The sequence below is a fragment of the Trichomonas vaginalis genome, chromosome III (genome assembly GCF_026262505.1).
Source record: "Trichomonas vaginalis G3 chromosome III, whole genome shotgun sequence".
In the NCBI taxonomy this organism is placed as follows: Eukaryota; Parabasalia; order Trichomonadida; family Trichomonadidae; genus Trichomonas; species Trichomonas vaginalis.
Window position 1 is genome coordinate 17,284,818 of NC_067205.1, and position 27,188 is coordinate 17,312,005.

The window sequence follows — 27,188 nt, forward strand, 5'->3', positions numbered from 1 at the left end:
GAGTTTTGTGCACCAGAAAATGAAGCATGAACGATAATAGCATCTGAGTCGAAAACATTTTCATATGTTCCATTAGGGTTTTCGACTTCATAAAAGTCCGGGTGTACTGGATATTCTGCAGGCTGATTTAACATCCTCAGAAACCTATACCATGCCAAGTTGTTATATTTTGTAGAAATATAAACGTTTTCTCCAAGGTCTTCTATTCTATTGATTTTAACAGTTGCATTTTTCCTGTCATAAACAATATCGAGATGGTATTCTCCTTCGTCAATGTTGTACTGTTTTGCATATTCGAGATAGATATCGTTTATTTTTTCTTGAAAAGCTTGAAGAGTTGTTTCTAAGTTTACAAGCAAATTCACTTGTAAAAGTTTTCCCTGTTCAAATTTCTCATACGTACGTTTTTCTTTGTTATAGTATCGAACTTCAAAAGCGACCGTAAATGGGAAACCATGTATGGCTTCTGAAATGAACTTCATTCTACGAAAGCCAATAGCTTTTGTGACAGATGGGTCTCTTAACCATCTTAGTGGGTAGTCAAAACGATAGCCTTCATGCTTTACGGTCTCTGTCTCAAACTTTTGACCGACATTCGTAAAAAGTTCATCTAATGGTTTAGTTGTAGCAACTCTTGAATTTTCTTTTTCTATTGAAAGCATATTTTATCTATAATAAAAATGTCAAATGAAACAGCGTCTATGAGAGAAATACAACACAACCGACAACTCATTTTGCAAGCTCTAAATAAGAACACAACAAACTTTTCAAACTATTCTAAGATATCTGAGTCATTGAAAGAAGGAAACTTAAAACTGACATTAAACCCATTGACAGACGAGTTTCTGTTTCAAGACAGTAAGAACCATACTGTTTGTATAAATCCAACAAAAAGAACTTTAAACGAGAAACCTATAGATGAACTTCTTTTGAAAGCAGATATTGACAACAAAGCTGACAAAGAGTATGTTGACGATGAGTTAGCATATGTGGCTAGTGGGTTAGTGAAGAAGGCAGATAAGGAATATGTGGATGAAAAAGATGAAAATTAAAGAAATGGTTGAATGGTACCATGAACGGACATCGAAGATTTTAAAAGGTAAAGCTGATACAGGATGGGTTTCAGGATGTTTAGACCTTAAAGCCGACAAGAACCATACACATACCATTGCAAATATTACAAACTTACAAGAAACCTTAAACAGGAAAAGTGACGTTGGACATACACATACCATTGCAAATATTACAAACTTACAAGAAACCTTAAACAGGAAAAGTGACGTTGGACATACACATACCTTCTTCTCAACTGTTGGTATAGAAAGTATTTTAGGAACGATTGAAGAAACTGGTGGGGGTGGATTATATTTTAAACCTCCTAACTTTCCAGAAGGTTTAACATCGGATAAAGACATTAGATGTAGAAATGTCTATGTCATGGAGGATGAAAAAAAGTTAAATTCACTGCTCAAGATTTATATGACAAGAAAGCTGACAAAACAGAGCTTCAAACGTTAAAGACAGAAATACTTCAAACACTATATCCTATAGGTTCTATTTATACGTCAATGAACTCTACCAGACCAGAAGTAGTACTTGGTCTCGGAACTTGGACTCAAATAGTCGACAGGTTTTTGTATTGTGCAAACTCTTCAAAGGAAACAGGTGGAAGTAAAACGATTTCAGGTGAAAACTTACCTGCGCACAGTCACTACATAGATTTAAGTACATCTAAGCAGGTTGGCATAAGCATAGATATTGGGATTGGTCATCAATGACAAAAGGTAAAGGATATGATGTTAAAGACAACGTTAAGTTTGCTATAATTGTTACTGGAGTAACACTGAGGGAGGAGGAAACCATATACATCGCGTTTCAGGGTATACGCAAACAACGGGACAAAGTAAAGACTACATGCCACCTTACATGACAGTTTACGCATGGTATAGAAATGCTTAGTCGTCATTTTCAACTTCTTTAGCATATTCGTCAGGAGTTGTCTTATATTTGTTAGGAACTGTCTTTGAAAGTATACCACCTTGAACCTTAACAAGTTTGAAACGAGGTCTGACAATAGTAGTTTTATCTTCTGCTTGCAGTCTGTACATTTTGCCATGTTTGCCTAAAACTTCATAATATTCTCTTGTATACTTTCTTCTATTTTTACGAACACGAATGTGAGTACCTGTCGAGTTCCCATTGTTGTCATAGTCAATAGTATTTTCATATGGGTCGCGTTTAGGTATTTCTATTTTTACTTTGTCACCTTTCTTAAGTTTGAAGCCTGGCATTCTTTTTGTTTGTCTCTTTTGACTAAACTATTAAATATATAGTCTTTCTCTAAGTCGGGGTTGTTTTTCATTTCTTCGGGGGAGTGGTTTCCCAAACCTTTTTGTTTACGGCTATTGTAAATATTTAAAACTTGTCTCATCTTTGCCATGGAGAAGTGTCTATACTTGTCGTCATATGACATTTCATCTACCTCACCACCTTGTGGTTGGTTTAAGTCTCTTAAGATTTTTATACAACTGTCAATGACACCAAGAGCAGAATGGTTTTGGTCGACAATGAAATATTGGTTTACATTTTTTGAACGCAGATAGTTTTTAATATCGTCTGATTTGAAAGAACTTTCACAGTCAGATGTCAGTTTTGTTGGATGGTATTTGTCAACGAATATTGTCAAAGCAGTTTTCACATCTAAAATATTTTTGGACCATAATGGTATGGCTTCACAGTATCTTGTGTTTTGACCGACAAATATTAGCCAGTATGGTGGTCCATCTTCTCTATATCTCGGAATGTTTTCCAAGATATCCATAAACCAAGCATTTGGTGTTGAACTAAAGATTTTTACCATGAGTGCTTTCTTTGTTGCTTTAGAAACATACGGGTCCTTGTTTGAATTCGTCATTTTTAACCCATAAGAAATGGGTTTATTTGGCGCATTAGCAGGAGTCGCATCTAGATTTTTGCCCGCAGTGGGAACACTAGCCAGAGGTGCATTTGGAATTGGAAGGAAGATTTTGAGTACATTAGGTATACTGAAAGAGAAAGCACAACCTATTATACAAACCGTACAGAAAGGTTGGGAGTAGCACGAGATGCAGCAAATTTTATTCCAAATCTTGAAACAAGAGGAAAAGTTCAAGGATGGATGGACAATGTAGGAAGACAAGCAGGAAACTACTATAACAAAGCAAATGACTACTATACCCAAGCAGGACACTACATGGACCAAGGTGAAAGATTCTTTAACAGAGGATATAACCATGCACAACAGTGGGTAAACAACAACCAACCGCAACCACCTCAAACGTGGGGAATGTAAAATTTTTTACTGAGATGAAATGAACAATACAGCATTGAGACAAATGGGCTCAAGATGGATTTGTCGGCTTCCAGCAGTTACACAACCACGTGTTTGTCAAGTTCTTCCTATACCTCAGGAAGTTTTAGACCGACTTAAAAAACCTAAACAACCAGTTGAAAACAAACCAAACTAAAATTTTTTACTGAGATGAAATGACCGAAGAAGTTGAAACGGTAGATTTGACACCACAAACAAAAAGTTCAGAACCATTGTCAAAACCTGTCAAAGAACTTACAGATGAAGAGAAAAATTCAATAATAGAAAGTGTGAGGTCTGGAAATACAAACCCTAACTACAAAGTCACTTTTCATAAAAATGGAACGGCAAGTATCTCAAAAAAGAAACAGACTCTCACAAATAAAATATTGAAGTCGGAAGGAGCTTTCGAGACAACAGATGGGAAAGTTTACTTCACTGACCAACAGTTCATTATAGAACATCTCATTGACTTAGAGTCGAAATATTCTAAACTTTACAACAAACACAAAAAGTTGAAAGGAAAACAAAAACAGATGGCATATGATATTTATGAAGATGTTGACGACACAACTGTTCCAGCAAGTGAGGTAAAGTCAGATGAACCGAAAAGTGACGAAAAACCAATAGAAGAAGAAAAACCAAAAACTGAAGATAAACCAAAACCAAAGTTTAGTCTCCAAACTAAACCAAGTCAACCTTCATTAGCTGGTATGGGTTGGCGTCAAAGACTTTTGGCAGCGGGTGGTTACGTAAAGTAAAGAAAAAACAGTATATTTTTAAAAAAAATATTTTTTTATTTTTATAGAAATGCCCCCGTATAGAATAGATAGAAGGTCTGCTAGAATAAAAGCAGAGTTAGAAAGATATGGTTGGAAAGTTTCGAAGAAGTTTAAATATAGGAAGGGAAAGCCAATAAAAGTCTATGACAAACTGGCTGGTCTGACCTACGAAATGGACTTGGAAACAGCACGTGCAAATTATCCAAACAGACTTGAGAGGTTAGAAGAAGAACGTCTTATGGACATGCCTTTCAATGTTAATGAGCCACAGGTTGAAGGACACGATGGCTTTGCCAGATTCTACTGGAAACATGACGAACAATTGTATCCTTTGAGGAGGAAAAAAGGAAAGGGTGAAGACGCACATGCTCCCATGGAAAGAACAAGATATGCATATGAGAAGTATCGTGAAGTTAGAAGTAAAATTACATCTGGTCGAACCTTTACAGTAAAATTTGACGAAGGAAAGAACAAAGAAGGCTTCATGGGAGTACTTGCTGCAATTCAAGACGGAAATAAGAAAGGATACAATCTCAGACTAACCGTAACAGATTTAGATGGTCATATATACTACTCACATGGCAATGTCACAACAGCCGCACAACTTCTTGACGCTTTCAAGACTACAAAGAGAGAACAAATGTTTGACTCCGACTCAGATATTTTGAATGCAATTGAAGGAATTGCAAGCGTGAAGTTCGAATGGTACCAACCTAACCCTCAAGCAGTCAGACAACATGCTGGATACTTCCCGTTCAGAAATAAGTCTGACATTGACTTGACAAGGTATGGAATTTACAATTCAATTGAAAAAATTGTCAATGAACCTTGTATTCTTACATGTCTCAGGAACTCTGGTCTTGTTACAGATGAGAAAATGAAGTATCTTGAGTCATGTGTGAAGACAAGGTACATTCTTAGAGGTCAATTGTCAAAAATTGCACCGTTGGCAAATGTGAATATCCGAGTCAACATTCCGACTGAGAAAGGTTCTTCACATGACGACTATGTTGTTGACAAAGACTTACCATGGTTGAAGATTGTACTTGTCCACAACCACTTCATGTTGAACGAAAGTCTTACAAACCCATTGTTCGGAAAAGGTAAGTGCAACATTGTCAGAGCTGTTAACATTCTTTTCGAGAAAGGCTTGTTGGAACCAATTCCAGATGACAAGCTGACAGAAACTTTTGTACCAAAAGACGAAACAAACTTTTCATTGTTAGTAAGACCAAAAGTTGTTCCGGACAAAGTTATAGCACAAAAGAAGTACACAGCTCCAAAAGGAGTTGGATTGTTCGGATACCAACCTGAACCAGAAGAACTTCCAATGAGGTTGCAAGAACTTCAAGATGCTATAAACAAACTTCATTTGAGGCATCCAATCGACGTCAAATTGTATTGGAGAGCATCTGAGTTAGCTCAGAAGGTTTTATATGAAACAGGTTGCTTTGACGATGTTTATGAGATAACAGGCGAGGTTTCTCAGAAGATAAGAGACTCACTTGAATTTCCACGAACCGGACCCATTGGATGCGATAAGTTCGACTCATACGAAAAAATATACTATATCGACCTTAACGCTGCGTACATGAGGTTCGTCCAATATATTCCGACTGGAATTCCAAACGAAGATGGCGAGTTCCCGGGAAAGAACTATACAGTTGGAAAGGTCATACAACAACTATATGATATTAGGAAAGCTTCAAACCCCAAACTTGCAATGACACTCAAATTGCTTATGAATTCGACATGGGGATATTCCATTAAGAAACCTCAAAAGATGAAGAGTAAACACTATGAGAAGGTCGACAACTTTGTTGAAAGGTTCTCCCCTTTTGTTTTGAAGTACGAGTTCACCGAAGGTCAAGATGGCTTAGTAACCACAGTAAAACCTATTGTCGAACATTGGTCCTATCCTCAGTTCGCAAAGGCAGTCCTTGACAACTACAACAAATTTTTCTCAGAGGTTAAATCCAAAGTGAAGGTATACTATGAGAACATCGATGCACTCATGACGAACGAGGAAGGATACAACAAACTCATTGAAATGGGTTTAGTCGGTGAGAAGATGGGCCTTTTTAAGCTAGACAAGGTATTTTCCGAAGTTCATGTAATATCGAAAAGGAAGTACTGGGCCGTGCTTGAAGACGGCACAGAAATAAAACATTGCATGAAATAAAAAATTGCATACCATTTTAAAACGTTTTTAAAACAGTATATTTTTACATATATAAAATGCTTCAGGTTGAAAAACAAAGAACAAAAGTAGCAGATACAAAACCGTTAGACTATATCTTTACAAACGCTGGCAGGAATATATCAGATGAAGAAATTTCATCCCGTACTTACAGGTTTGACTATCCAGTTCGTTGGCTTCAAAGTCCTTCAGATGCAAAGGCAATAGGATTTAGAAGAGTTTTGTTTTCAAATAGAACTAATGCATTCATGTTTGCAGTATATTTTCACGGTCAGTATAAAGGCTCTGATGGTCTAATAGAAAAATTTGATGAAATGAAAATCTTTACAATTCGTTCAGACGAAAGTCTTGAAAAAACTCTAAATGACTTTCAAACTCAAATAAACAAATACTACTGGGAATTTCAAGAAAAATACCACTCTTTACTAAATGGAACATACTATCTGAAGCTAGAATACGATAAGATGAATTCCACAGTTTCATTTCAAAGGATTGAAAATAACCCTCCAAGAGATACAGAGTTTTTATATTGGGGGGTTGACAGGCGTTCTTGGGCACAATTTCTTCGGTTACTAAACCAGAACGAACCATTGCCACCAGACGGTCCTTTTAAATTTATACTCCCACCAGCAGATTTGACAGTTTATAGAAACGTGTTCGATCCTCAAAATGTCATGTGTCATGCAAGTTTCAGTTCAAGCAACAACAGTTTTCTTTGTATCGGTAAGGACTTTTATGACTTTGCTTCTAAATTCTACGAACCACCTAGTAACAGTTTCTCTGACTTTCAAGTCTGGTTCACAACAAACGGTGTGCAGCATATTATTCCACTATACTATGACTTTTATCTCGAATTGTCTTTCATATACAACTACGGAAAAGTGCTGAAAAAGTATTGAAAAATATATTTTAGGTGAAGAGGTGAGATCTCACCTGTTTTTTCACCCTCTTGAATTTTCATGAATTTCCTTAAGATAGAAAAAAAGTGAGTTAAAATGAGATTTTTATCGTTGTGGTCCGACGGTTAAGCCACAAACGAATGTCCGACGTCCCACCAAAAAATATTTTTTATTTTTATTGTAAGAACAGTATGACAGTCGAAGCAAAAACGTTCACGAACAAATCTAATGGCGAAACATTCACAAAAGGCACCTATAACGGTATTGAAGTCTTACGTAGAGACAAGGATGGTTATATAAATGCAACAAAGATATGTCAGCAGTTTAGGAAAGACTTTAGAAGGTTGTTGGAAAATAAGTCCTGGGAAGAGTATTTTAAGGCATTTTGTGAAGAATATACCAACCGCGGAATTCCGCGGGTTGCTTTTTATACACAGTTCATGCAGGAATTCCCGATGAAATCAAACAGGTTAGAGGAACGTATGTAGATCCAAGACTCGTAAACTATATAGCAATGTGGGCTTCTCCAAAATATTGCATAGCAGTTGGAAAAATTCTGGACTCCATAGACAAGAAAGTTCATGAGAAATTAGATGAAGAAGAACTTGAAGATACAGCAGAGAATGCTAAACCTTTGTTCGAAGAAGAAGTTAGAAAAATGCATGAAAAACAAATAGAACATGAACGTGAGATATGTTCTGGTTATAGAGACTCTCCATACGAACTAGACCAATGGGAACAAGAAGATTTAAAGAGAGAATTTAGAGAATATGAACTCGCTAAAGTTTCATTAGAAGCTGCAGAAGAGAGGTTAAAAGGTTGGGGTCCTTTTGTACAAAAATATTGTGAGTAAATGAACCATTTTATTTTTTATTGAATTCGGCAAAAATATATTTTAGGGTAGATGGTTTTTTAGGTGTCACCAGGTCACTCGGTCACTCGGTCACTCGGTCATTTTAACTTCTCTGAAAAAGTGTGACAACATGACATTTTGACAACAACACAGGAAATAAACTTCATCGTATTCTTTCACCCGTTGAATTTTGTATAAAAAAGCAACCGCCGGAATTCCGGCGGTTGGTATATTCTTCACAAAATGCTTGTTTTGTTGAGACTTCTTCGTCAATGTTTTGTATAAAAAGCAACCCGCGGAATTCCGGCAGGTGGTATATTCTTCACGAAATGCTTGTTTTGTTGAGACTTTGTCATCTAATTTCTCATGAACTTTCTTCGTCAATGTTTTGTATAAAAAGCAACCCGCTGTTTTCCGCGGGTTGGTATATTCTTCACGAAATGCTTGTTTTGTTGAGACTTCTTCGTATATGTTTTGTATAAAAAAGCACCCGCCGGAATTCCGGCAGGTGGTATATTCTTCATGAAATGCTTGTTTTGAGGTCGAGCCAAAAGTGGCTCCACCGTAGAAAACACACAAAACTCATTTTACTCGGCAAAAATATATTTTAGGTGAAGTGGTGAGATCTCACCTCTTTTTTCACCTCTTTTCTCACCCGTTGAATTTTCATGAATTTTGACACTTTCACAAAAAACATAAAAAAGTTAGTTTTTTAAAAAAAATATTTTTTATTTTTATTGTAAGAACATGTTAGCAACAACAGCACCAAACTCGTTAGTCATGAACCCAACTTCAATGTTAGTAGAGATGAAAAGCTTCATTCCTTCTTCATATACTTTCGAAACAGAAATCCAGAAGATAAAGCAAGAACTTCTCCAAGGAGTTTTAGACTGTAGTGCAAAAGATGAAACAAATGAAGAATATCTTTATGAAATGCAGGATATTATTGACCATTTACCTAAACTTCCTGAAATACAACAACAAAAGCTTACTATTCCAGAATTCGATGAAATAGAAGTCAAAGCAACTGACTCAGTAGAAACCAAGAAGTTCATACGTAAGGTAAACTATGAGTTTCTTGGATTTCATTGCAACCACAAAGTCATGGACAAAGATTGCGATATGTTATATAAGAACATCTCTGACATATACAAATCTGAAGAATTTAAGACCTACGACAACTTTTTTTCGTTAGTTGCAAAATGTGTATGGCAGATAAGAGATAAAGATAGAAGAGGTAAGGTATGGAACGAACAGATAAAACCAGCAACTTTTGAGTTAAAGAAAACCATTGACGCCTTAGTCATACTTGCAGGTTTTATTTCAATGTACAATGCTAAAATGAACCCACAATGTTCAAAATGTAAAGCAGCAATGAGGAAATATAACTACTCCGTCAAAGAGATAGAACGTATGCGAAACGACTATGCAGATTTAAAGAAAGAAGTAGAGAAACCAGCAGAAGATAAAATGGACATGTTGACATTTCTGAACAAAAACTATCCAACTGCTGACGATTTCCTTCTATCTGACGTCAAGAAGAAATATAAAGAAACCTTCGGCATAGTTAAAACTTTTGACATACTGACAGAAGAAATAGAAGCTACAAAACTGTTTAGAATTTCAAATATACATCGTACAATTCATGTAAAACGCTTGTGAAAAAGAGGTGAGAAAAGAGGTGAGAAAACAGGTGAGATCTCACCTCTTCACCTAAAATATATTTTTGCTGAGTAAAATGACCAAATTTCATTATATAACTGTTATGAGTGACGAAGTGAACTTTGACACTTCGTAAAAAAAATCCCTGAAATCGTGAAAAAACATATACGAAGAAGTTTATTTCCTGTGTTGTTGTCAAAATGTCATGTTGTCACTATTTTCAAAAAGATGTTAGTTGACCGAGGGACCGAGGGACCGAGGGACCTGGTGACACCTAAAATATATTTTTGCTGAAAAAAATGACCAAATTTCATGAATTTCCTCATATGTTTGCTACCCTAGGAAAATCGAGGATAGAGATTCCGTACGAAAATCGTGAAAAAATGCTACCCCGACTTTTACAGGGGTTGCCTAAAACTCATGAAAATCGTGAAAAAATGCGAGTAGTAAAAAAAAACCACTCGCCTAAAACACATGAAAATCGTAAAAAATTGCGAGTACGTTAAAAATCTTACTCGCCAAAACTCTATGAAAATCGTAAAAAAACTCTATGAAAACAGTGAAAAAATGCGACCCCGACTTTTACAGGGGTCGCCTAAAACTCATGAAAATCGTAAAAAAACTCTATGAAATCATATCTTTTATACAAGATAGAAAAAATAAAATTAACGCTAGTTTTTTTAAAATATTTTTTTTTATTTTGTATGTAAGAACAGGAAATGACAAGCACTGAGTTTGAAACAGTTAAAAAGATAGACAATGAGACCAAGGTGGTTAGAATAGGTGATTTAAACGTAAGATACTCAAAGAAATACAAAAAATATTCTTTGTCAGACATTTTAACACCATCCGGAAAGAGAGCAAAGGACTGGGTTAGAAATGCTTCAACTCAGAAAATTTTGACAAGAAATCCTGAGCTTTTGATATCAGTAAGATTTCATGGAACTACAGCATATCTCATCGACAAAAGTCTTATACCACTAGTTTTGTTATGGATTGACCCAGTTGTTGGATATAATTTCATAACATATGGTTCATTCGATACGGAACGTTGCTGTGAAGGCTTACTTTACATCGTTCAGAAACCGAAGGACTTCAATACAAAGAGATATAAGATAGGAAGAACATTTAATATAACTAAAAGATATGACAGTACAGTCAATAGAGTTAAGGTTGTGTTTGTAAATGATATGAGAGCTGCTGAAACAGAACTGCTTGAAGTTTTTGAGAAAAGGTATGGTGCTCCCACGAAAGGTAAAGAAACGTTTGAAGTAGATGAGATAGATAGTGCTATAAAATTATTTGACGAAGTTGCTGAAAAATACATGTAAAGCGTTTATTTTTCAAGCTTGACACCAAAGATGGCTCAGGTAGCTCTAGATGGTAAATTGTCTTGTCCGAGTCCTTCTGGCATTCCGAGTCCTTCCTTCCGACAGGAAAAGTCCTTCCTTCCGACAGGAAAAGTCCTTCCTTCCGACAGGAAAAGTTTTTCTTTCCGACAGGAAAAGTCCTTCCTTCCGACAGGAAAAGTCCTTCCTTCCGACAGGAAAAGTTTTTCTTTCCGACAGGAAAAGTTTTTCTTTCCGACAGGAAAAATTTTTTCTGTTGTCCGTCCGTAAACCATTCAAATTTTCGAAAATTGAGAACTTTTTGGCCGACCTTCAGGAAAAATTTTTCTTTCCTTCAGGAAAAATTTTTCTTTCCTTCAGGAAAAATTTTTCTTTCCGACAGGAAAAGTTTTTCTTTCCGACAGGAAAAGTTTTTCTTTCCGACAGGAAAAGTCCTTCCTTCCGACAGGAAAAGTTTTTCTTTCCGACAGGAAAAGTCCTTCCTTCCGACAGGACACAAACGAATGTCCGACGTACCACCAACCGAGTCCATTCCAAAGCCGGAAGAACCGACAGCCCCAGCACCACAACAGACTAAGACTCAAACACTTACATTTTTACGCTTGACTTTTTACAATTTGAACTTTGTTTGCGTAGATATGAATTCTGAAAGAAGTATGAGGGTCTTGTATGACTTTGTACCTCTCCCATAGTTCATGTCTGTCAAACTTACCTGCCATGGACTCTTTCATAAGTTCCATGAAATCGTCTTCGGACAATCCGGGGAAGAGTATGATATCAGTAAGTATTCTCTTTACATCCTTACTTAAACTCTTGGCTGTCTGTACACAAATGACAACTGAAATGTTAAAGTGTCTGAGCTTCTTAAGAATTCGACACATGTCTTGTTCTCTGTTCTTTAACAAAGGATGAGAAGCAAAGTCATCTAAGATAAGAAGACATCTGTGAGGGTAAGTCTTTCCAATCGTAAGATTGCAATTTCTTCGAAATGTACTCAATCTCTTTCTGTTTGTTTCTGAAGTGTTTCTTCTCTAATATTCTCTGCATTTCCTCATTTGGGTCTTTAAACTTCGAGTTTATATACTCATTTATAGCATTGTACTTCAAAACTCTTCTTTGGTACTTCTTTATCCAATCTAACAACTCAGTATCTTTTATACATACTAACTTAGACTTTTTATAATATCTTTGAACGAATTGACGGTTTGGTCAAATTGACCAGAAGTACTACAAATGACTACTAACTCATAGAATGGGTTCTTCTCATCTAGTTCTTGTTGTTGTGCAGCCATTTTAAATAAGTGAAAGTCTTACCCGACCCAGGTGGTGCGATTAGACCTGTTATACCATTCTGAGCAAATAAGAACTTGTCATGTATGGGTTTATCTGAGCATTTTCCAACTTCCTCTTGTTCTTATTTAAAACATTCTCAAATTTTTTGTCAATGTCAGCAAACTTTTTTCTAACATATTTTTAGAAAAATTAAAATTTTTATCTTTTAGGAAATGTCTAGCGATTTCGCTATCTATATTCGAGACAAGCTTTTCGACAGCAAAACATCTATCGACCATAAAATCTTACATAGTGTAAACAAGAAAGGTGAATTTGTTCTAAAGTTCTGTTTCTGGGAATATGACAAGAACCATAAAACGTTAAGCAGAGAAGTCTTAAAATTTGTCAATGACAGACTTGTTGACAGAGATGACGCCGATTGGAAAGATGAAGTCCAACAAAACTTCTTAGAATGCAAAGAAGACACATGCGCTGTTCTTGAAAATGAAATAGAAGACAGAATAGAAGAGCTATTAAAGGACAAAGAACTTTTACAAAAATATGGTTCTGAGAAGTTTGACATAACTCCACCAGAAAAGAAGAAGAGAGAAAAGAAAGAAAAGAAAGTAGAAGAAGAGAAGAAAGAACCTGAACCAGTTCAGAGAAAAAGAAATTTGACATGTAAAAATAAAATTTTATTTTAGAACATTTCTGGGTCAATGTAATGTTTTCTTCCTCTTTAGGAGTAAACACTGGCCTTAGACTCTAAAATCTTTTTACCCAAATTTTACCTTGAACTTCTACAACTTTAGACTCAAATATTCATAGTCGTCTGCTTTCTTTGGTTCATAAGGTATAACAAGTTTGTATGCTTTGCCTTCTTTAAGGTTTGAGAACTTCTGTCAAAACTTTCTTTGACTGTTAACAAACCTTCTATGTCTAAGTCTTCAAATTTCGCACCATTTTTAGTCACAATAGCAAACTTAACTGGTTCGATGTTCCAAACTTTGTCAAATGAAGACTTTTCAAAATGGTAGAAGTAAACATTCAAATATGTGAATGGGTCTAGTTCTTCTTTAAGTCCTGACATGTACTTGTTGACTGAGATGAATTTCGTCATCTTTTCTATCGGATAAAAAAAATATTTTTTTTAAAATTTACTCAGAAAAATTTTTCTTTGTATATACACCATTCTGAACATCTAAAAGACTTTTGACATTTGCCAAGAATGTTCGTTTAGACGCTGTCATATAACCATACTCTTGACAATACTGTTTATACGAATCGTACAATGACCTTTCATCTAAACACTCAAAGTCAGTTTCATCTATGACACAGTTCATATACACTCTTGTTTGCTTCTAACAATGTTTGTCTCTCTTCGGTATGTGGAATTTGTCTTGGATTGAACTTTGAAATATCTAATGTCATAAAATATGAGAACAAGTGGTTGTAAAAGTCAGATGTTAAAGTTTCTGCTAAGTCGTCAAAATATTCTGTATCTTGCATATGAGCTTCTGACGTTCTGACAACTACATATCTTCTGTCAGAACTTTCTAACTTCATCGGAACGGCGTTGTTTGAAACCATGATGAAATTTGCAACATTTTCACAACTCTTTGGTCTCTATACTTTCTTTCAACAACTCCAACTTTGTCTGTTATAAGACTCTTCAAAGCATCTGAGTTAAAACCTTTGTTGTATCTATACTTTGAAGTTCGTTACATACTATAAGTTTCATATTCTCTATTGAAGAGTTAAATTTACCGCAGATGTTTTCTAAGTTTGTCATATTCGGGTTCGAATAGCCCTCTAACAGTTTGCACAAATATCTGTAAAGAAAGTGTTCTTACCTGTTCCTTGTTTCCAATTATGATGAGAGCAGTTTCATTTTTAGCACTTGGATGTTGTAAGATGTTTGCAAACCAACATAAGATATACTCATAGACTCTTTCGTTTCCATTGCATATAATTTCTTTGACATGGTCTAACCAAGCTTCTATAACATTTTCTTTCCATTCTACTTGTTCATATTTATATCCAGTGAAGATAGAATAGAAGTTTGGAGAAGGTGTATAAAACTTTATACCACGAACTGAAAAATCTTCTAACTTTGACAATAAGAATTCCAAGCATCTAACATCTTCATACCAACTTGTACGACTTTTATTTTCTTAAGTTTCTGTTTACATTCTTGTTCTGAAACTATTGTTGCTCTTGTTTGTTAAAGACTACATCCATTCTTTCATGACATAACATTCTGGGGCAGAGTCGACATAAATGACTAAACGTTTCAAATTCTCGACTGCTTTGTTATAGTCTCTAAATGGACACATATTTCTGAACGCTTGGAAGTCATAAAAATCTGAAACGTCTATTCTGTACATTTTTTATATAAAAATAAAAAAAAATATTTTTTTTATTCTTGAGCTATTTGTTGTTCTTGACTTTGTTGTTGCATTTGTTGTTCTTGAGCTATTTGTTGTTGAAGTTGTTCTTGTAGTACAATACTTTCACCAGTTGCATCTTCCAATTCGAAACTTTCTGCCGTCATTGACAAATACATAGGACATAAAAGTTTTACAGGAACAAAGTTTGCGTCAACTAAGGTTAAGTTTATGTTTGCTAAAGTGTTTGAGTTTACTAAAGCTGAAAACTCTGCATTCGAATGAACAATAGGCAAACCAGCAGAGAAAGTGTTGTTTATACGCATGAGTATCTTTTGGTCATAGTAGTTTCTGTCGACATTCGAATAGCACTTTGAACCTAAGTTTGAAACAATATATAAAATAGGTGTGCTTAAAGTCAATGGAACAGACATTCCTTGTATGACACCTTTTCCTGTTATAGGAAACTGTTGGTAGTAAAAACCAGATATAAGTTTTGTATTATAGCTCATATCGTTTATACTAAACTCAGTCGGACATCCAAACATAATGAAACCTGCTCTAGTTGCAGCACATGTTACATCCGTCCTTAAGTATTAAATAAGTCAACAAAACCTGTTGGTGGTATATCTGAGTAAGTATCTTCAAAGAAGTATTTTTTACCATTCACAACAACAAGTCTTCTGGTGTCAAAAGAGCAAAACAGGCTTTAGTCGTCATCGTGTTTTAAGGTCAGTTTACAATATCGTCCTTGAGGACTTTGTAAGTTTGTTGTTATAGAATTATATGACTCAGGGTTTTTAGTCGTAATAGTATAAACCACTATGTCTTCTGCCATTTACTTAGCAAACAAACTTTAATGAAATGTTGTGGTCGTCAAATATTTTTATGACGTCTGGGAAACTATATTTTAAGTTCAACGTTTCACCTCCTTTCATAACGTATATCTTGTCAATGACATTATATGAAACACCACAGCAAGCAATGTCGGGTTCTATTTCTTTGATGTTTATATCGTCTGCCTCTGTCAAAAGTTTCAATAGTTCTTTCAAAATTTCATGAGGTGCGATGAATATGAGTTCACTTTTACAGGGTTGTGCTCAACCAAGTTTAACATTATACCCAAAGCCTGACAAATCTTCTCCTGAGTTTTAAGTTTGTCTTTAAGTTGTTGGTAGTCGTTTCGAATATCTGCAACAGAACTTAAGTCTCTGCTAACTTCAGGTATGTTGGTTCTTTTACAGGAACTATTGTTATACCATCTTCGTCTTCGTATGGTTTCCCCACTTCAACATCTCTTTCTTTGACATTGACAACAACACTTTGACTGTTTGTTTGAGTTGGTGAATTTAACTTCACATCTGCCACCGCCATTAAACCTTTTGAAACACTTACGCTTCTATTTTTCGGAAATGACATTTTACTTAGAATAAAAAGATGGACGTATTTGAGTATCTCTTCGAATTGAAGCAGAACAAAGTTTACACACACAAACAATACAAGTTCATTGATAGAATAGTTCTTTATACAAACAATGGAAAATGTTATAGAATAGCAGTCTTTGCTGAACCAAAATATTTTCATAAAGCAAAGAAAGTTGGTATAACTGAAATGTGGTGAAAGTTCTTGAAGCAGACAAAAATATAACAACAAAACTGACCGATATTTCTAAAGGTAAGTTTATAATACAATTTTATGTCAAAACTGGCGTACTGTCAATATTTGACGGAGAGAAGTCAGTTCAAGAACAACTTACTGACCTGCTGCCAAAATCTGCTCGATGGAAGCTGTCGTTATGCCAATCTGAGGAGCCCCAGCAGGTTTCATCGAACGAATCTTCAAAAGAGCATCTTCCGTGAAAAGTGCTATTGGTTTTGTAAACTTCTTTGCTCTCAGTTCATCTGGACCGTCTCTGTCACCAGTATATTGTATTTGAACTGTACCAACAGTTGAAATACCACCCATAAAGTCTTCTGAGTCAGCAAATGGAATGCCAAGCCAAAAGTTTGAACGGTCTCCATTTGTATATTGAGTTTTTTGACCTCCTGTATGGGTCCATACTTTCACATATGGCATAATAGAACTTTGCATTTCAGGGTTAATGGTTGTTGTGAAGTTGTTGTTAAAGTTCATAGCATCTAATGTCAAGTTGTATGACCTCATATCCTCAACTGTGGAATATTCTTCTCTTGGATAGTATTTGCCATCTATGTTTATATGATATTTAATACCAGGGTTGTAGAAACAAGAATAGTCATTTATAGTTCGTCTGAACAGTACAAACATAGTATCTGCATGTTTCATTGCAGTTGTTAAGGCAATATCTGTTCTTGCACCTGGGTCAGCACTTTGGTTTCCAACTTCACCTGCAAAGTCTTTGACAGATATTTGGTGTATAGGGAACATAAGTGGAACTGCAATATATTTGGCAGCTAAAGCATTTGAAATATCTGGGTCCAACATATAGACTGCAAGTCTGCTTTCTATTCTCTTGCATTCAAACTTTTCGCATGTGAACTTAACTGGGTCCCAAGCAGTTCCAGCAGCATTGAAGTAGTAGTTTACTTCAGTGTTGAGGTTTGAGAAACCAAAGTCTAAGTCAACTTTGTCTTTGCAAAAGTCGGCGAATGACATTTTATTTGTTCCCACTACTTCTGTAAGAGTGAATGGGTCTTGTGTTGGTGCAATGACTAAGTTATTTTTGCTTGGAGTAAGTTCGATAGAAATTTTTCCTGCCCAGTTTGGCAAGTATCTTAAAACCTGAAGATGAGGAAAGATGACAAAGGAACTCTAAGTTTCAGTTTTACTTTAGTGACAGCATTTCCATCTGAACCAGAAAGGTTAACATAAACTCCTGGAACGTTAGGGTCAAGTCTTCTTATTTTCTCAATAGTTGCATACTGGTCTGTTTGTTCTCTAGCTTGTGGTTGTACTGAGTTTCTCAAAGCGAACCATTCATAGTTTGCCCATGTTACTGTTTGAACTAAGTCAGAGTTAGAATATATCTTATATCCCATGAAAACTTCTGGAGCATATTGGTATCCGACATAGAAAATTCCATTGCAACCTTTCTTGTCAGACAACTTGGCAGAAGGTTTTATTTCAATGTCTTGTTCCACGTATAAGAAAGAGTTGTCAATAGAAATTATATGAAACCTGTCGCAAGCAATATCTACTGTTGTTGAAGAACCTTCTCCAAACTCACCTACGTTTCCATAAGACAGCAGTTGTATATTCGTAAGTTCCAGGAACTATTTCTGACCTTCTAATGGCATTGTCGCATTCGTTATACCATTCGGAAACATTTCCATTCATAGCATCCAAAACTGTTGGCGTTATATTCTGAGCGGCGTACATTTCATATGGGTAAAAATATAGAATAGTTGGGTTTATATGTCATAATAGAACCCACTCCGACCAAGCTTTATCTTTCTTCCTGACTGAGTTTTTAACTCTTCTTTTTCCTTCATTGCCACTACTTTCACTTTGTTCTTCACTACTTTCACTTTGTTCTACTCTTCTTCTTTGGTGTCGCTTTGGTAACTTGCCCTCTGCTTCAAGTTGTTGCATCTTTGCCTCATGTTCATCTAGTATGTTGCAAATTTTCCATGCCCTTTTTGCCTTTTGGCTCTGGTCGCCCATCTCAGGTAACCTATATCCTAGAAAGAGTTTGTCATAGTTTGTATTTGAGTCGTCGCTTATTGTTTGCATGACTCTTTCCTGAGTTTCCGGTTCAAGCTCTTCAAACAGTGCCTGTCCATATGGAATAAGCTCGTTTCCAAATATATGTTTTTGTAGCCATTCTGGTTTTCTTTCCATGTTACCAACTATATCTTTTGTGAATGGGAAAGCTTTTACCCAATCTTTCAGTCTTGCGTCGTTTATTTCTGTAGTTGGTTTTATTTTGTCAAGGAACATGTTTTTCAATACTAACATTTCATTTGGTACTGTCCATTTGAGTTTTCTTAAATATTCATCCCTTCTCGGTTCATTGTCTGCAAAGTAAGTTTTTATGACATTTTGTAAACTTTCGTTTGCAAGGTCATGTACAATAGGTTCTCTTCCTTCTCCCTCCCTAACTTTCTTTCTAAACTCTTCACCAAATATACCATCTCTATGGTTCTGTGTAGTTCTTTGAGATAAATGTTCTAGAACGTCAGGTGTTATATTTTCAGCCATGTTCATTTCATACTGGTCCAAAATATCTGCATCTTTCATATCTTTCAATGGCATTAAAGCCGCGCTTAAAATACCAGCTATATCTCGTTCACCATTCAATTCCATTGCGTCTACAACTTCTTGGAATTGTGGTTGTAAGTTTATGAACCACCTATCCGGGTTAGCTTTATGACCCCATCTCATTGTAGTTCCATCGTCTGCAGAAACAAAAGTAGGTTTGTTTCCATCTTGGTTAGGTTCTGAATGAACTTTAAACAATGTTTCATTTCTATATGTTTTGTTGAAATTTAACCTTTTTTTTCACCGAGTTCATCCGAAGATTGAACGTTAAATGCTCGTAAGTAAAAAGGGTTGTTGTATTTGTGTACATTTTCTTTCAGTACTTCCATTCTATGCTGAATATTTTCATCTGATGTTGGAGTCTTTTGTATGTCGGCAAACATTTTTCGATATTCTTCTACTATGTCAGCCGAATTTTTTTTAGACTCTTGGAAATATTCCATATTCTCCGCATACTCTTGTTGAGGGTCAAGATTTTTCGGCTGTTCCAAATCTTCATCTAGTTCTGTGAAGTTAGTTTCCAAAGGAGGGACTTGTTCGTTTCCTTCAGGCTCTTCTAGCTGTTGTTGCTGAACTATTTCTTCCATGTCTGGTTGTATCTGAACTTCTTCCTGTGGAGTTTCTTGTACCTCATCTGCTGGCATTTCATATATTCCGAGACCGTTTTCAACAATTTCCCTTTCTAAGTCATCCGGACTCATAAACCTTTCTTCTTTCGTTCCGTCTCTATTTTTTACGCGTTTCATGAAGAGAGTTAAATTGTCATTTAGCTCTGACATCAAATATCTCGGAGTAAATTCGTTCATGTCATTTGGATGATATGCTATTAAATCATATCCCTTAGCGAGCTTGTATTTTCCAGGTTTGAAATTATATCCCCTTTGGTGCAGAGCCATAAAGCTAAATAGGTTCGGGTCAGTATTTCCATCCTTGAACTTTCTAATAGCTTCTTTATATCTGTCACTAAAGTCAATACTATCTGGGTAACCATAGTCTTCTTTAAGCATTTTTAAGAATTCTTGGTTTCCTTGTTCTCTACTTCTTTTATGTCCTTGCTCTGGTTGTGGAGGTGGTTGTTGTGCAGGGTTTTGAACTGTTGGTTGTGGAGGTGGTTGTTGTGCAGGGTTTTGAACTGTTGGTTGTGGAGGTGGTTGTTGTGCAGGGTTTTGAACTGTTGGTTGTTGTGTTGGTTTTGGTGCATGCCTGTGTCTATGTCCATGTGACGATGTAAATGTGTTAGGTAGTCCTGGTGCAGGTGCTTCTCTTGGAGGGTTTGGTGGTATATAAGTTCCACCAGCTGGCACATATGTTCCATCTGCAGCGTAATGTCCTACCTGACTTTTCGTTCTTAAGAAAGCATTTACTAGGTCTGTTTTGGTCTGTTGTAACTCTTTTTCTTGACTTTCCACAACAGTTGCTCTAACGGCGTCATAGGCACTTTGAACTGCCTGTCTCGTTGCTGCATCTGTTATTTTCGTCATATTTTGTGCTACTTCTCTTAACTCTTTGTCGAAACCTTCAGACTTCAGTTTCTTTCCAGATGAGAAGTCGTTCACTTGTTTCACCTTACTATGAAGAGCTTCGAAGGCGTTCTTAAAGTCAGCATTTGTTAAAGCTTCATTTGAACTGTCTTCATCCGCTTGTATTTTTGTCCTTATTGACCCTATAAGCTGGGCTGCTTTAGCGTTGGCTTGGGCATCTAACCAGTCATTGTTAGCTTTTATATATTTGCGCTTTTCATTGCCTTTTGCATGGCTGCGTCGTTATTTTTACTTTCTTGTGCTAAGTTTTCATACTGTACGGTTTGGTTTTGCAACTGTAAAAGTTTTTCTGCCTTTACATTTGCTTCAACTTCTTTTTTATACTCATCGCTATCCATATATGTCTTCAGGGCTTTTTGTTTTATCTCTTCATCTTTCAGTACTTTATATCGAGTAGTATGGTTTTTCAAATTTATGACATCTTGTTCCATTTTTGCTACTTCTGCTGCTTTTTCTGACACTTTTTTTGCATATTCCTCTGTACTTAGTTCTTTCAGTTGTTCTTCTTTCTTCTTTTTCTCTACGTTTAACTCATTGAGTTTCTTTGTGTGTCTGTCATATTCTAGTTTCTTTTCGTTTTCACCTATTTGTTTCTGTATGTCTATGTTTGACTTTTTGACATCTGATATTTGATTTTTGAGTGAACTCAAATTCATTTGACTTTGAGGGTTATAAGCTGTTCCGTCTGCAGCTCCACCATAGCCTGCCATTTTCGCTAAAAGTGCCGCTCTTAAACCTCCACTCTGTGCACCAACAACTCGGTTTAAAAGCATAGGATTGCTTGACATTTGTTGCAACATAGTGGGGTCATTCAGCATTTGTTGTTGCAACTGTTGTTGTGGTGTCAGTCTTACTATTGGATGTTTCAATGCTCTCTTCCTCTTACGTATATTCTTACGTAGCTTACGTGGCATTTTAAGTGAAGTTAAAAAGAGGCTTTTGACAGATGGAACACATACTTTTTCAGTAAGGACATGTGGGGTGAGAAAAGAGGTGAGAAAACAGGTGAGATCTCACCTCTTCACCTAAAATATATTTTTATTGAATTCTGTATAAAATTCTGAGTAAAATGACAGATGTTTATATGACACTTTCTCCGGTTTATAGGACCTCTCTCATCTTCGGGGCTAGAGGGCACGAAGTGCCTGGAAGCCCCAATGCCTTTTTTTTTTTTTTCATTTCTTGATAGAGCACGTTTTTAAATATTAATTAAAGTAAATGTATATTTTGTAAAGATTCTTTTTAATAAAAAAATAAAATTTTGAAGAAGAACACAAAATCTTCTGAAAAATAATATCACATAAACTCATATTATTTTCTAATATATAACTATTTTATATAAAAATCAAATTCAATGATCTTAAAAGCGAAGGATAAACCTCAAAATTTACGAATATAATGAGTGGGAATATAATGCTTATCTATCATAAAACCATATGAAATATCAATTTTTGCTTTACGCCTAATTTTTGACGACAATTAGCAAAACACTTAAAGATATGAGCTCTCAATTTTCGACCCCCAATATACGTTTATTTTAGTTTCGGCATATTAACATGAAGCACGAGCCAAACCCTTAAAGACGTGTCCTCTAGTTTTGCCAACTCTTTCATATATTGTAACTATTTTCAGGAAAAAACGCAAATTCAAAATTAGAAATTCACATTTAATCGAGTATAGTATTAAATTACTATCTTTCGTACACGGACCAAGCAACAACTCAAGGTGCATGCTCATTACAGACAAAATCCCCTCTAGTGCACTTAAATTGGGTGAGTTAGCACCAAACAAGCCATAAGTTAAAGATCTGAACTTGCTCCAGACAATGTATCACTTTAGTTATGAATGCACCAGAAATCCGTCCCAAACTCATACATTTCTACGCTAATCACGATAATAAATATACTATTTTGTACTTTTTACAATAAATCTCTCTTTGTTACACTACAAAATCAATGTGCATTTCGTTGCACCAGTTTTGAATCTTGTTAAATAATGATTTTTGTTACTTTCATGATACAGTCCCATTTAGTAAACGGATTATTTACAAAATAAAAATAAAAAATATATTTTTTATTTACGATTTTTTATATTTGGATTTTTAAGGCATAATTTAGAAAATATTAATAATTTAATCGATTTGATATTAAGAAAGACATTTAAAATTCATAAAAGATCCAGATAATTTCATATCCAAAGTTATTAATATTTGAAGATTTGAGGAAAGAAAAGGAGAAATATTGCATATGAAATGTTTTCAAAAAATACATCAGAAATTGTAAAAGAATTTTAATAATTAATAAGATTTGGATGGGTTAAAATTTGTGATGAAACCACCCGATGCTAACTCACGCCACACATAGACAGAAGCAGTCTATCACGTAACCACCCGATGCTAACTCACGCCACACATACACAGAAGCATTCTATCACGAATCCACCCAATTTGACATTAATATTCATAAATATATTTATCAAACTTATATGCACCCAACGAATTTTCAAATTCCTATCAACCACTTCTTTATTTGTATATTTTACAATTCTTTTATATACAAATTTAATACAAAGTTTTTATTCACTCATCATCTCTACTTCTTTATTATCTTCAATCTCATTCTAGCAGCTCTCGCATCTTTTACTTCCTTCATTAATTCAGGCAAGTATTTTTCCAACCAAATTTCTGGTTTATTTTGTAATGCAGATTCATAATTTTTTGATTGTTTTTCCAGAGAATTGATTAAATCTTTGGCATCTTGGAACGTTTCAAGATTATAAAGCAGTTTTACGACTAAAACTGCTTTATTTTTATCGTCAATATCAATAAATTCTGCGTATTTTGATATTTCGATCGGCGAACTCTTTTCTTTGTGATCCACGAGTTCATCCTGATCATCTACATTTTTATTGATTGGGAATTCTATGATTTCACCTACGTTTTCTCCTATTTTCATAACATGTATGCCTGCAGAGGGAACATGACTTTTATTCATAAAAAAATCCTTGCAATATTTACAAGGATTCTTATCAGTATTAATATCATTATAGGAGAATCCGCAATGTATGCATTTTTCGTTTAACAAGTCATTCTTCTCGCGTTTTTGCTTATTAATGGGATCAATTGATTCATTAATCCTAATGATAGTATCATTCAGAATGAATTTGATGAAAGTAGAAAGGTTTCTTGCTTTTTTTGCAAGTTCGTTAATGTGTCTATGCTTACCCTCTGCACTATTATTAGTGCTTATAGGTGGAATGCGGTGGTATGCTGCTAAATGCTCTTGATCTTTATATATCTGCTTCCATTTTTCCAGCTGCTCATCTGATATATTCTTTGTAGCATACATTTTCTGAACCGATGGATCAAAACATTTGTAATTGTCCTCAAAATCTTGGGCCGATTTTGATAATAATACTATCAGAGCAAAAACATGTAGTAAAGTATTATTGCCCATGGTTCCGAGATAGTGCCTAATACAGATATAATTTTGGAAATGATTCGTATTCAAAAATTTTAAAACTCCAGTACCTAAATCGCTCATCCATTTGATTCTTGAAAAGTGCTCCATAATGTTTAATGATTTAAATTCAATATTCATGGCTGTAAGCCACCGTTGATAAGCAGCGGATGATTCGCTGCGCCCTATGTATATCCCTAGAGGGTAACCTCGCATATAGTAATTACCACGAGGAAAAATAAATATATATTTCGGCCATGAAAAAGTAGCATCTAAGTGAATTAAATTACACTCCAACGCCAAATTTCCTGATTCGCTTGGAATATATATAAGAAATTCTATAGGATTTCCATTGACGAATAAACTATCACTTCTTATCGTTGTGCTATAATTTACATAAAATTTCCCGGGATATGAAGTTAAGATATCACCAATCTCATTATCATGCTTTATTTTTTCCTGTATTTCATCTTGCAGAGGATGTCCTGGGAGATCAACTTTCGTTATTTGAATGTACCATTTTAACCTCCCTGAAAACTCTTTGGGTAATTTTATGTTTTTCATGTTTTTTGGTACAGTAATCATCCACAACGTATCTGATACTTTTGAATATTCAAAGGATACGATTTTGTCATACAATGTGAAATTTTTAAAGGGGAATAATCTTCGTTTTGAAGTAGAAAATAATTTAAGTTTACAGATCGATCAGAACTTATATTGGAAAGGCCCAAATGAATAAATGCTGGCATTTGTTCCAAAAACTTCAATGTTTGTTCATAAGTTAACACATTGATATGAATACCAGGGCTTATTAGAATTAATTGCATTGATTTGAGTTTTTCAATATCAGTATTTTTAGAGCATTCAAAACAAATATGGCAACCATCTATTGTAATTGGAGACCGATCAACTGGAATTTTTTCTATGGATTCATGAAATTGTTTGATCGCTGTAAATTTAATACCCATGATTTGTTCAAAATCTGCTTGAATTTTTTTGTCAGCTTTCAAACAAGCTTTTGCTAAAATTTCCAGAAGGTCATTGTTTTTTATTTGATTCAAAACATTAAAGTTCTTGTACATAAAATCATTATTTTGAATTAGGGCCTCATGGAAGATTAAATGAATCTTTAAACGAATAACTTTGCTTTCATTCAAATTCATTACTGATATAATATTATTTGTTGAAACAATCGAAGAGAGTAATGGATTTCTAAATGTAGAAAATAACTCTGAGATATTGTATGCAAAGATAAAACATACTTGATTTGGTTTGTAAATTGTAAGTCTGCAAATTGAATTTATCATTCATTTTGAAAATTGTTTCGTTTGGGCTTGACATTATCAATGCTTTCATGATTGGTGTAACATTATCTATATTACACGAATTTAAAATATTAATTGATTCAAATTTAACTGCTAGTTCATAGAAAGAATATTTACTATTATCCAATATAGATCTGATACGTATTTGATAATATTCTTCACCATTTTGATTTGTTTGATCTGAAATTAAAACATTAATAAAATCTTCGATTGTTAAATCACACGATTTTCCTGAAAAAGCAAAAATATTCGAATATCTTTTATCGCCATTAATTATTGCTTGTATTAATGGTTTAGAAATTCCTGCTTTTGAGTATAATTCCTGGTCAAATGAAAAATTTTGTAAGAAACCTATAACCTGTGCATAAAATTTGGGGCGGGCAATTATAAATGCTTCTAAAAATTTAAGAATATATTGTTCCCCTAGACGATGGATTTTGATTTTAATTTGACTGAGATCTGTTTGCAAATATTTTTCACTTATAATCATATAGTTAGTTAGTATCCCTATCTTGGGTACGGCGGCACTGCGTTCCACCTTACCCAAGATAACGGTTTGACACTTTACAAAACCACTAACGTATATTTTACAACACAAACACAAACACTAACTTAACCTTAAATATTTACAAAGCCGCCAACCACTTCACCTCACTAACATTTCGCTAACGACTTCACTAATGAAAAAATAAACGTTCTCACTAACGTTCCCACTAATGTTCTCATTTACAAAAGTATTGCAGCGCTTCCCATTGCTGTGCTTCACACAATAGTTCATATTCTTCAGTATCGCTGCTGTCACTCCAATCGTCAGAGTCAAAGTCACTGTCAAATAAATGTTAGTAAGTTTTGACAAAGCTAATGAAACACGCTTACCGTTTGTATCTATTGCTTTTATATATCTCCCATTATGTTTGTTGTCATAAACGCTCAACTAACTTTAGTTAGTATCCCTATCTTGGGTACGGCGGCACCGTTCCACCTTACCCAAGATAACGGTTTGACACTTTACAAACCACTAACGTATATTTTACAACACAAACACAAACACTAACTTAACCTTAAATATTTACAAAGCCGCCAACCACTTCACCTCACTAACATTTCGCTAACGACTTCACTAATGAAAAAAATAAACGTTCTCACTAACGTTCCCACTAATGTTCTCATTTACAAAAGTATTGCAGCGCTTCCCATTGCTGTGCTTCACACAATAGTTCATATTCTTCAGTATCGCTGCTGTCACTCCAATCGTCAGAGTCAAGTCACTGTCAAAATAAATGTTAGTAAGTTTTGACAAAGCTAATGAAACACGCTTACCGTTTGTATCTATTGCTTTTATATATCTCCCATTATGTTTGTTGTCATAAACGCTCAAACTAACTTTAGTTAGTATCCCTATCTTGGGTACGGCGGCACTGCGTTCCACCTTACCAAGATAACGGTTTTGCACTTTACAAACCACTAACGTATATTTACAACACAAACACAAACACTAACTTAACCTTAAATATTTACAAAGCCGCCAACCACTTCACCTCACTAACATTTCGCTAACGACTTCACTAATGAAAAAATAAACGTTCTCACTAACGTTCCCACTAATGTTCTCATTTACAAAAGTATTGCAGCGCTTCCCATTGCTGTGCTTCACACAATAGTTCATATTCTTCAGTATCGCTGCTGTCACTCCAATCGTCAGAGTCAAAGTCACTGTCAAAATAAATGTTTAGTAAGTTTTGACAAAGCTAATGAAACACGCTTACCGTTTGTATCTATTGCTTTTATATATCTCCCATTATGTTTGTTGTCATAAACGCTCAAACTAACTTTACCCTTTCTCCCTCGTATCTGATAGAATGTATTTTCACG

At 35.0% G+C, this 27,188-nt stretch overlaps 10 protein-coding genes and 3 pseudogenes across 13 annotated transcripts, besides 2 other annotated features; 8 read left to right on the forward strand and 5 right to left on the reverse strand.

Moving 5' to 3' along the window:
• The first annotated feature begins 932 nt into the window (after positions 1-932).
• Positions 933-19,172: a mobile genetic element.
• On the reverse strand, positions 1,956-2,914 carry TVAGG3_0717960 (annotated as a pseudogene). The gene has a single exon. A coding segment is annotated over exon 1 (959 nt).
• On the forward strand, positions 3,351-3,506 carry TVAGG3_0717970 (uncharacterized protein; the record flags this gene model as incomplete). The annotated part of the gene is made up of 1 exon (XM_051244016.1): positions 3,351-3,506. One exon carries the CDS (start codon positions 3,351-3,353, stop codon positions 3,504-3,506), a length of 156 nt encoding a protein of 51 aa, XP_051090603.1.
• Positions 3,526-4,110, forward strand: TVAGG3_0717980 (phage tail repeat-like family; the record flags this gene model as incomplete). The annotated part of the gene is made up of 1 exon (XM_051244017.1): positions 3,526-4,110. The coding sequence occupies one exon, from the start codon at positions 3,526-3,528 to the stop codon at positions 4,108-4,110; it is 585 nt and encodes a 194-aa protein (XP_051090604.1).
• TVAGG3_0717990 (DNA/RNA polymerases family) lies at positions 4,160-6,313 on the forward strand (the record flags this gene model as incomplete). Its single annotated transcript, XM_051244018.1, has 1 exon — positions 4,160-6,313. The coding sequence occupies one exon, from the start codon at positions 4,160-4,162 to the stop codon at positions 6,311-6,313; it is 2,154 nt and encodes a 717-aa protein (XP_051090605.1).
• TVAGG3_0718000 (uncharacterized protein) lies at positions 6,370-7,230 on the forward strand (the record flags this gene model as incomplete). Its single annotated transcript, XM_051244019.1, has 1 exon — positions 6,370-7,230. One exon carries the CDS (start codon positions 6,370-6,372, stop codon positions 7,228-7,230), a length of 861 nt encoding a protein of 286 aa, XP_051090606.1.
• TVAGG3_0718010 lies at positions 7,422-7,909 on the forward strand (annotated as a pseudogene). Its single transcript has one exon. A coding segment is annotated over exon 1 (488 nt).
• Positions 8,831-9,745, forward strand: TVAGG3_0718020 (organellar and viral DNA polymerase type B; the record flags this gene model as incomplete). Its single annotated transcript, XM_051244020.1, has 1 exon — positions 8,831-9,745. The coding sequence occupies one exon, from the start codon at positions 8,831-8,833 to the stop codon at positions 9,743-9,745; it is 915 nt and encodes a 304-aa protein (XP_051090607.1).
• Positions 11,598-11,786, forward strand: TVAGG3_0718030 (uncharacterized protein; the record flags this gene model as incomplete). The annotated part of the gene is made up of 1 exon (XM_051244021.1): positions 11,598-11,786. The coding sequence occupies one exon, from the start codon at positions 11,598-11,600 to the stop codon at positions 11,784-11,786; it is 189 nt and encodes a 62-aa protein (XP_051090608.1).
• Positions 12,600-13,051, forward strand: TVAGG3_0718040 (uncharacterized protein; the record flags this gene model as incomplete). The annotated part of the gene is made up of 1 exon (XM_051244022.1): positions 12,600-13,051. A coding segment is annotated over one exon (452 nt), but the record flags the coding sequence as incomplete, so codon positions are not given.
• TVAGG3_0718050 lies at positions 13,524-13,875 on the reverse strand (annotated as a pseudogene). Its single transcript has one exon. A coding segment is annotated over exon 1 (352 nt).
• On the reverse strand, positions 16,506-17,057 carry TVAGG3_0718060 (protein of unknown function, DUF4106 family; the record flags this gene model as incomplete). Its single annotated transcript, XM_051244023.1, has 1 exon — positions 16,506-17,057. One exon carries the CDS (start codon positions 17,055-17,057, stop codon positions 16,506-16,508), a length of 552 nt encoding a protein of 183 aa, XP_051090610.1.
• A 1,637-nt stretch (positions 19,173-20,809) lies between the features above and the next one.
• TVAGG3_0718070 (protein of unknown function, DUF4106 family) lies at positions 20,810-21,447 on the reverse strand (the record flags this gene model as incomplete). Its single annotated transcript, XM_051244024.1, has 1 exon — positions 20,810-21,447. A coding segment is annotated over one exon (638 nt), but the record flags the coding sequence as incomplete, so codon positions are not given.
• Positions 21,448-23,124: 1,677 nt separating this feature from the next.
• Positions 23,125-23,880, reverse strand: TVAGG3_0718080 (uncharacterized protein; the record flags this gene model as incomplete). Its single annotated transcript, XM_001291076.2, has 1 exon — positions 23,125-23,880. The coding sequence occupies one exon, from the start codon at positions 23,878-23,880 to the stop codon at positions 23,125-23,127; it is 756 nt and encodes a 251-aa protein (XP_001291077.2).
• Positions 23,881-25,812: 1,932 nt separating this feature from the next.
• Positions 25,813-27,188: part of a mobile genetic element that runs on past the window's edge.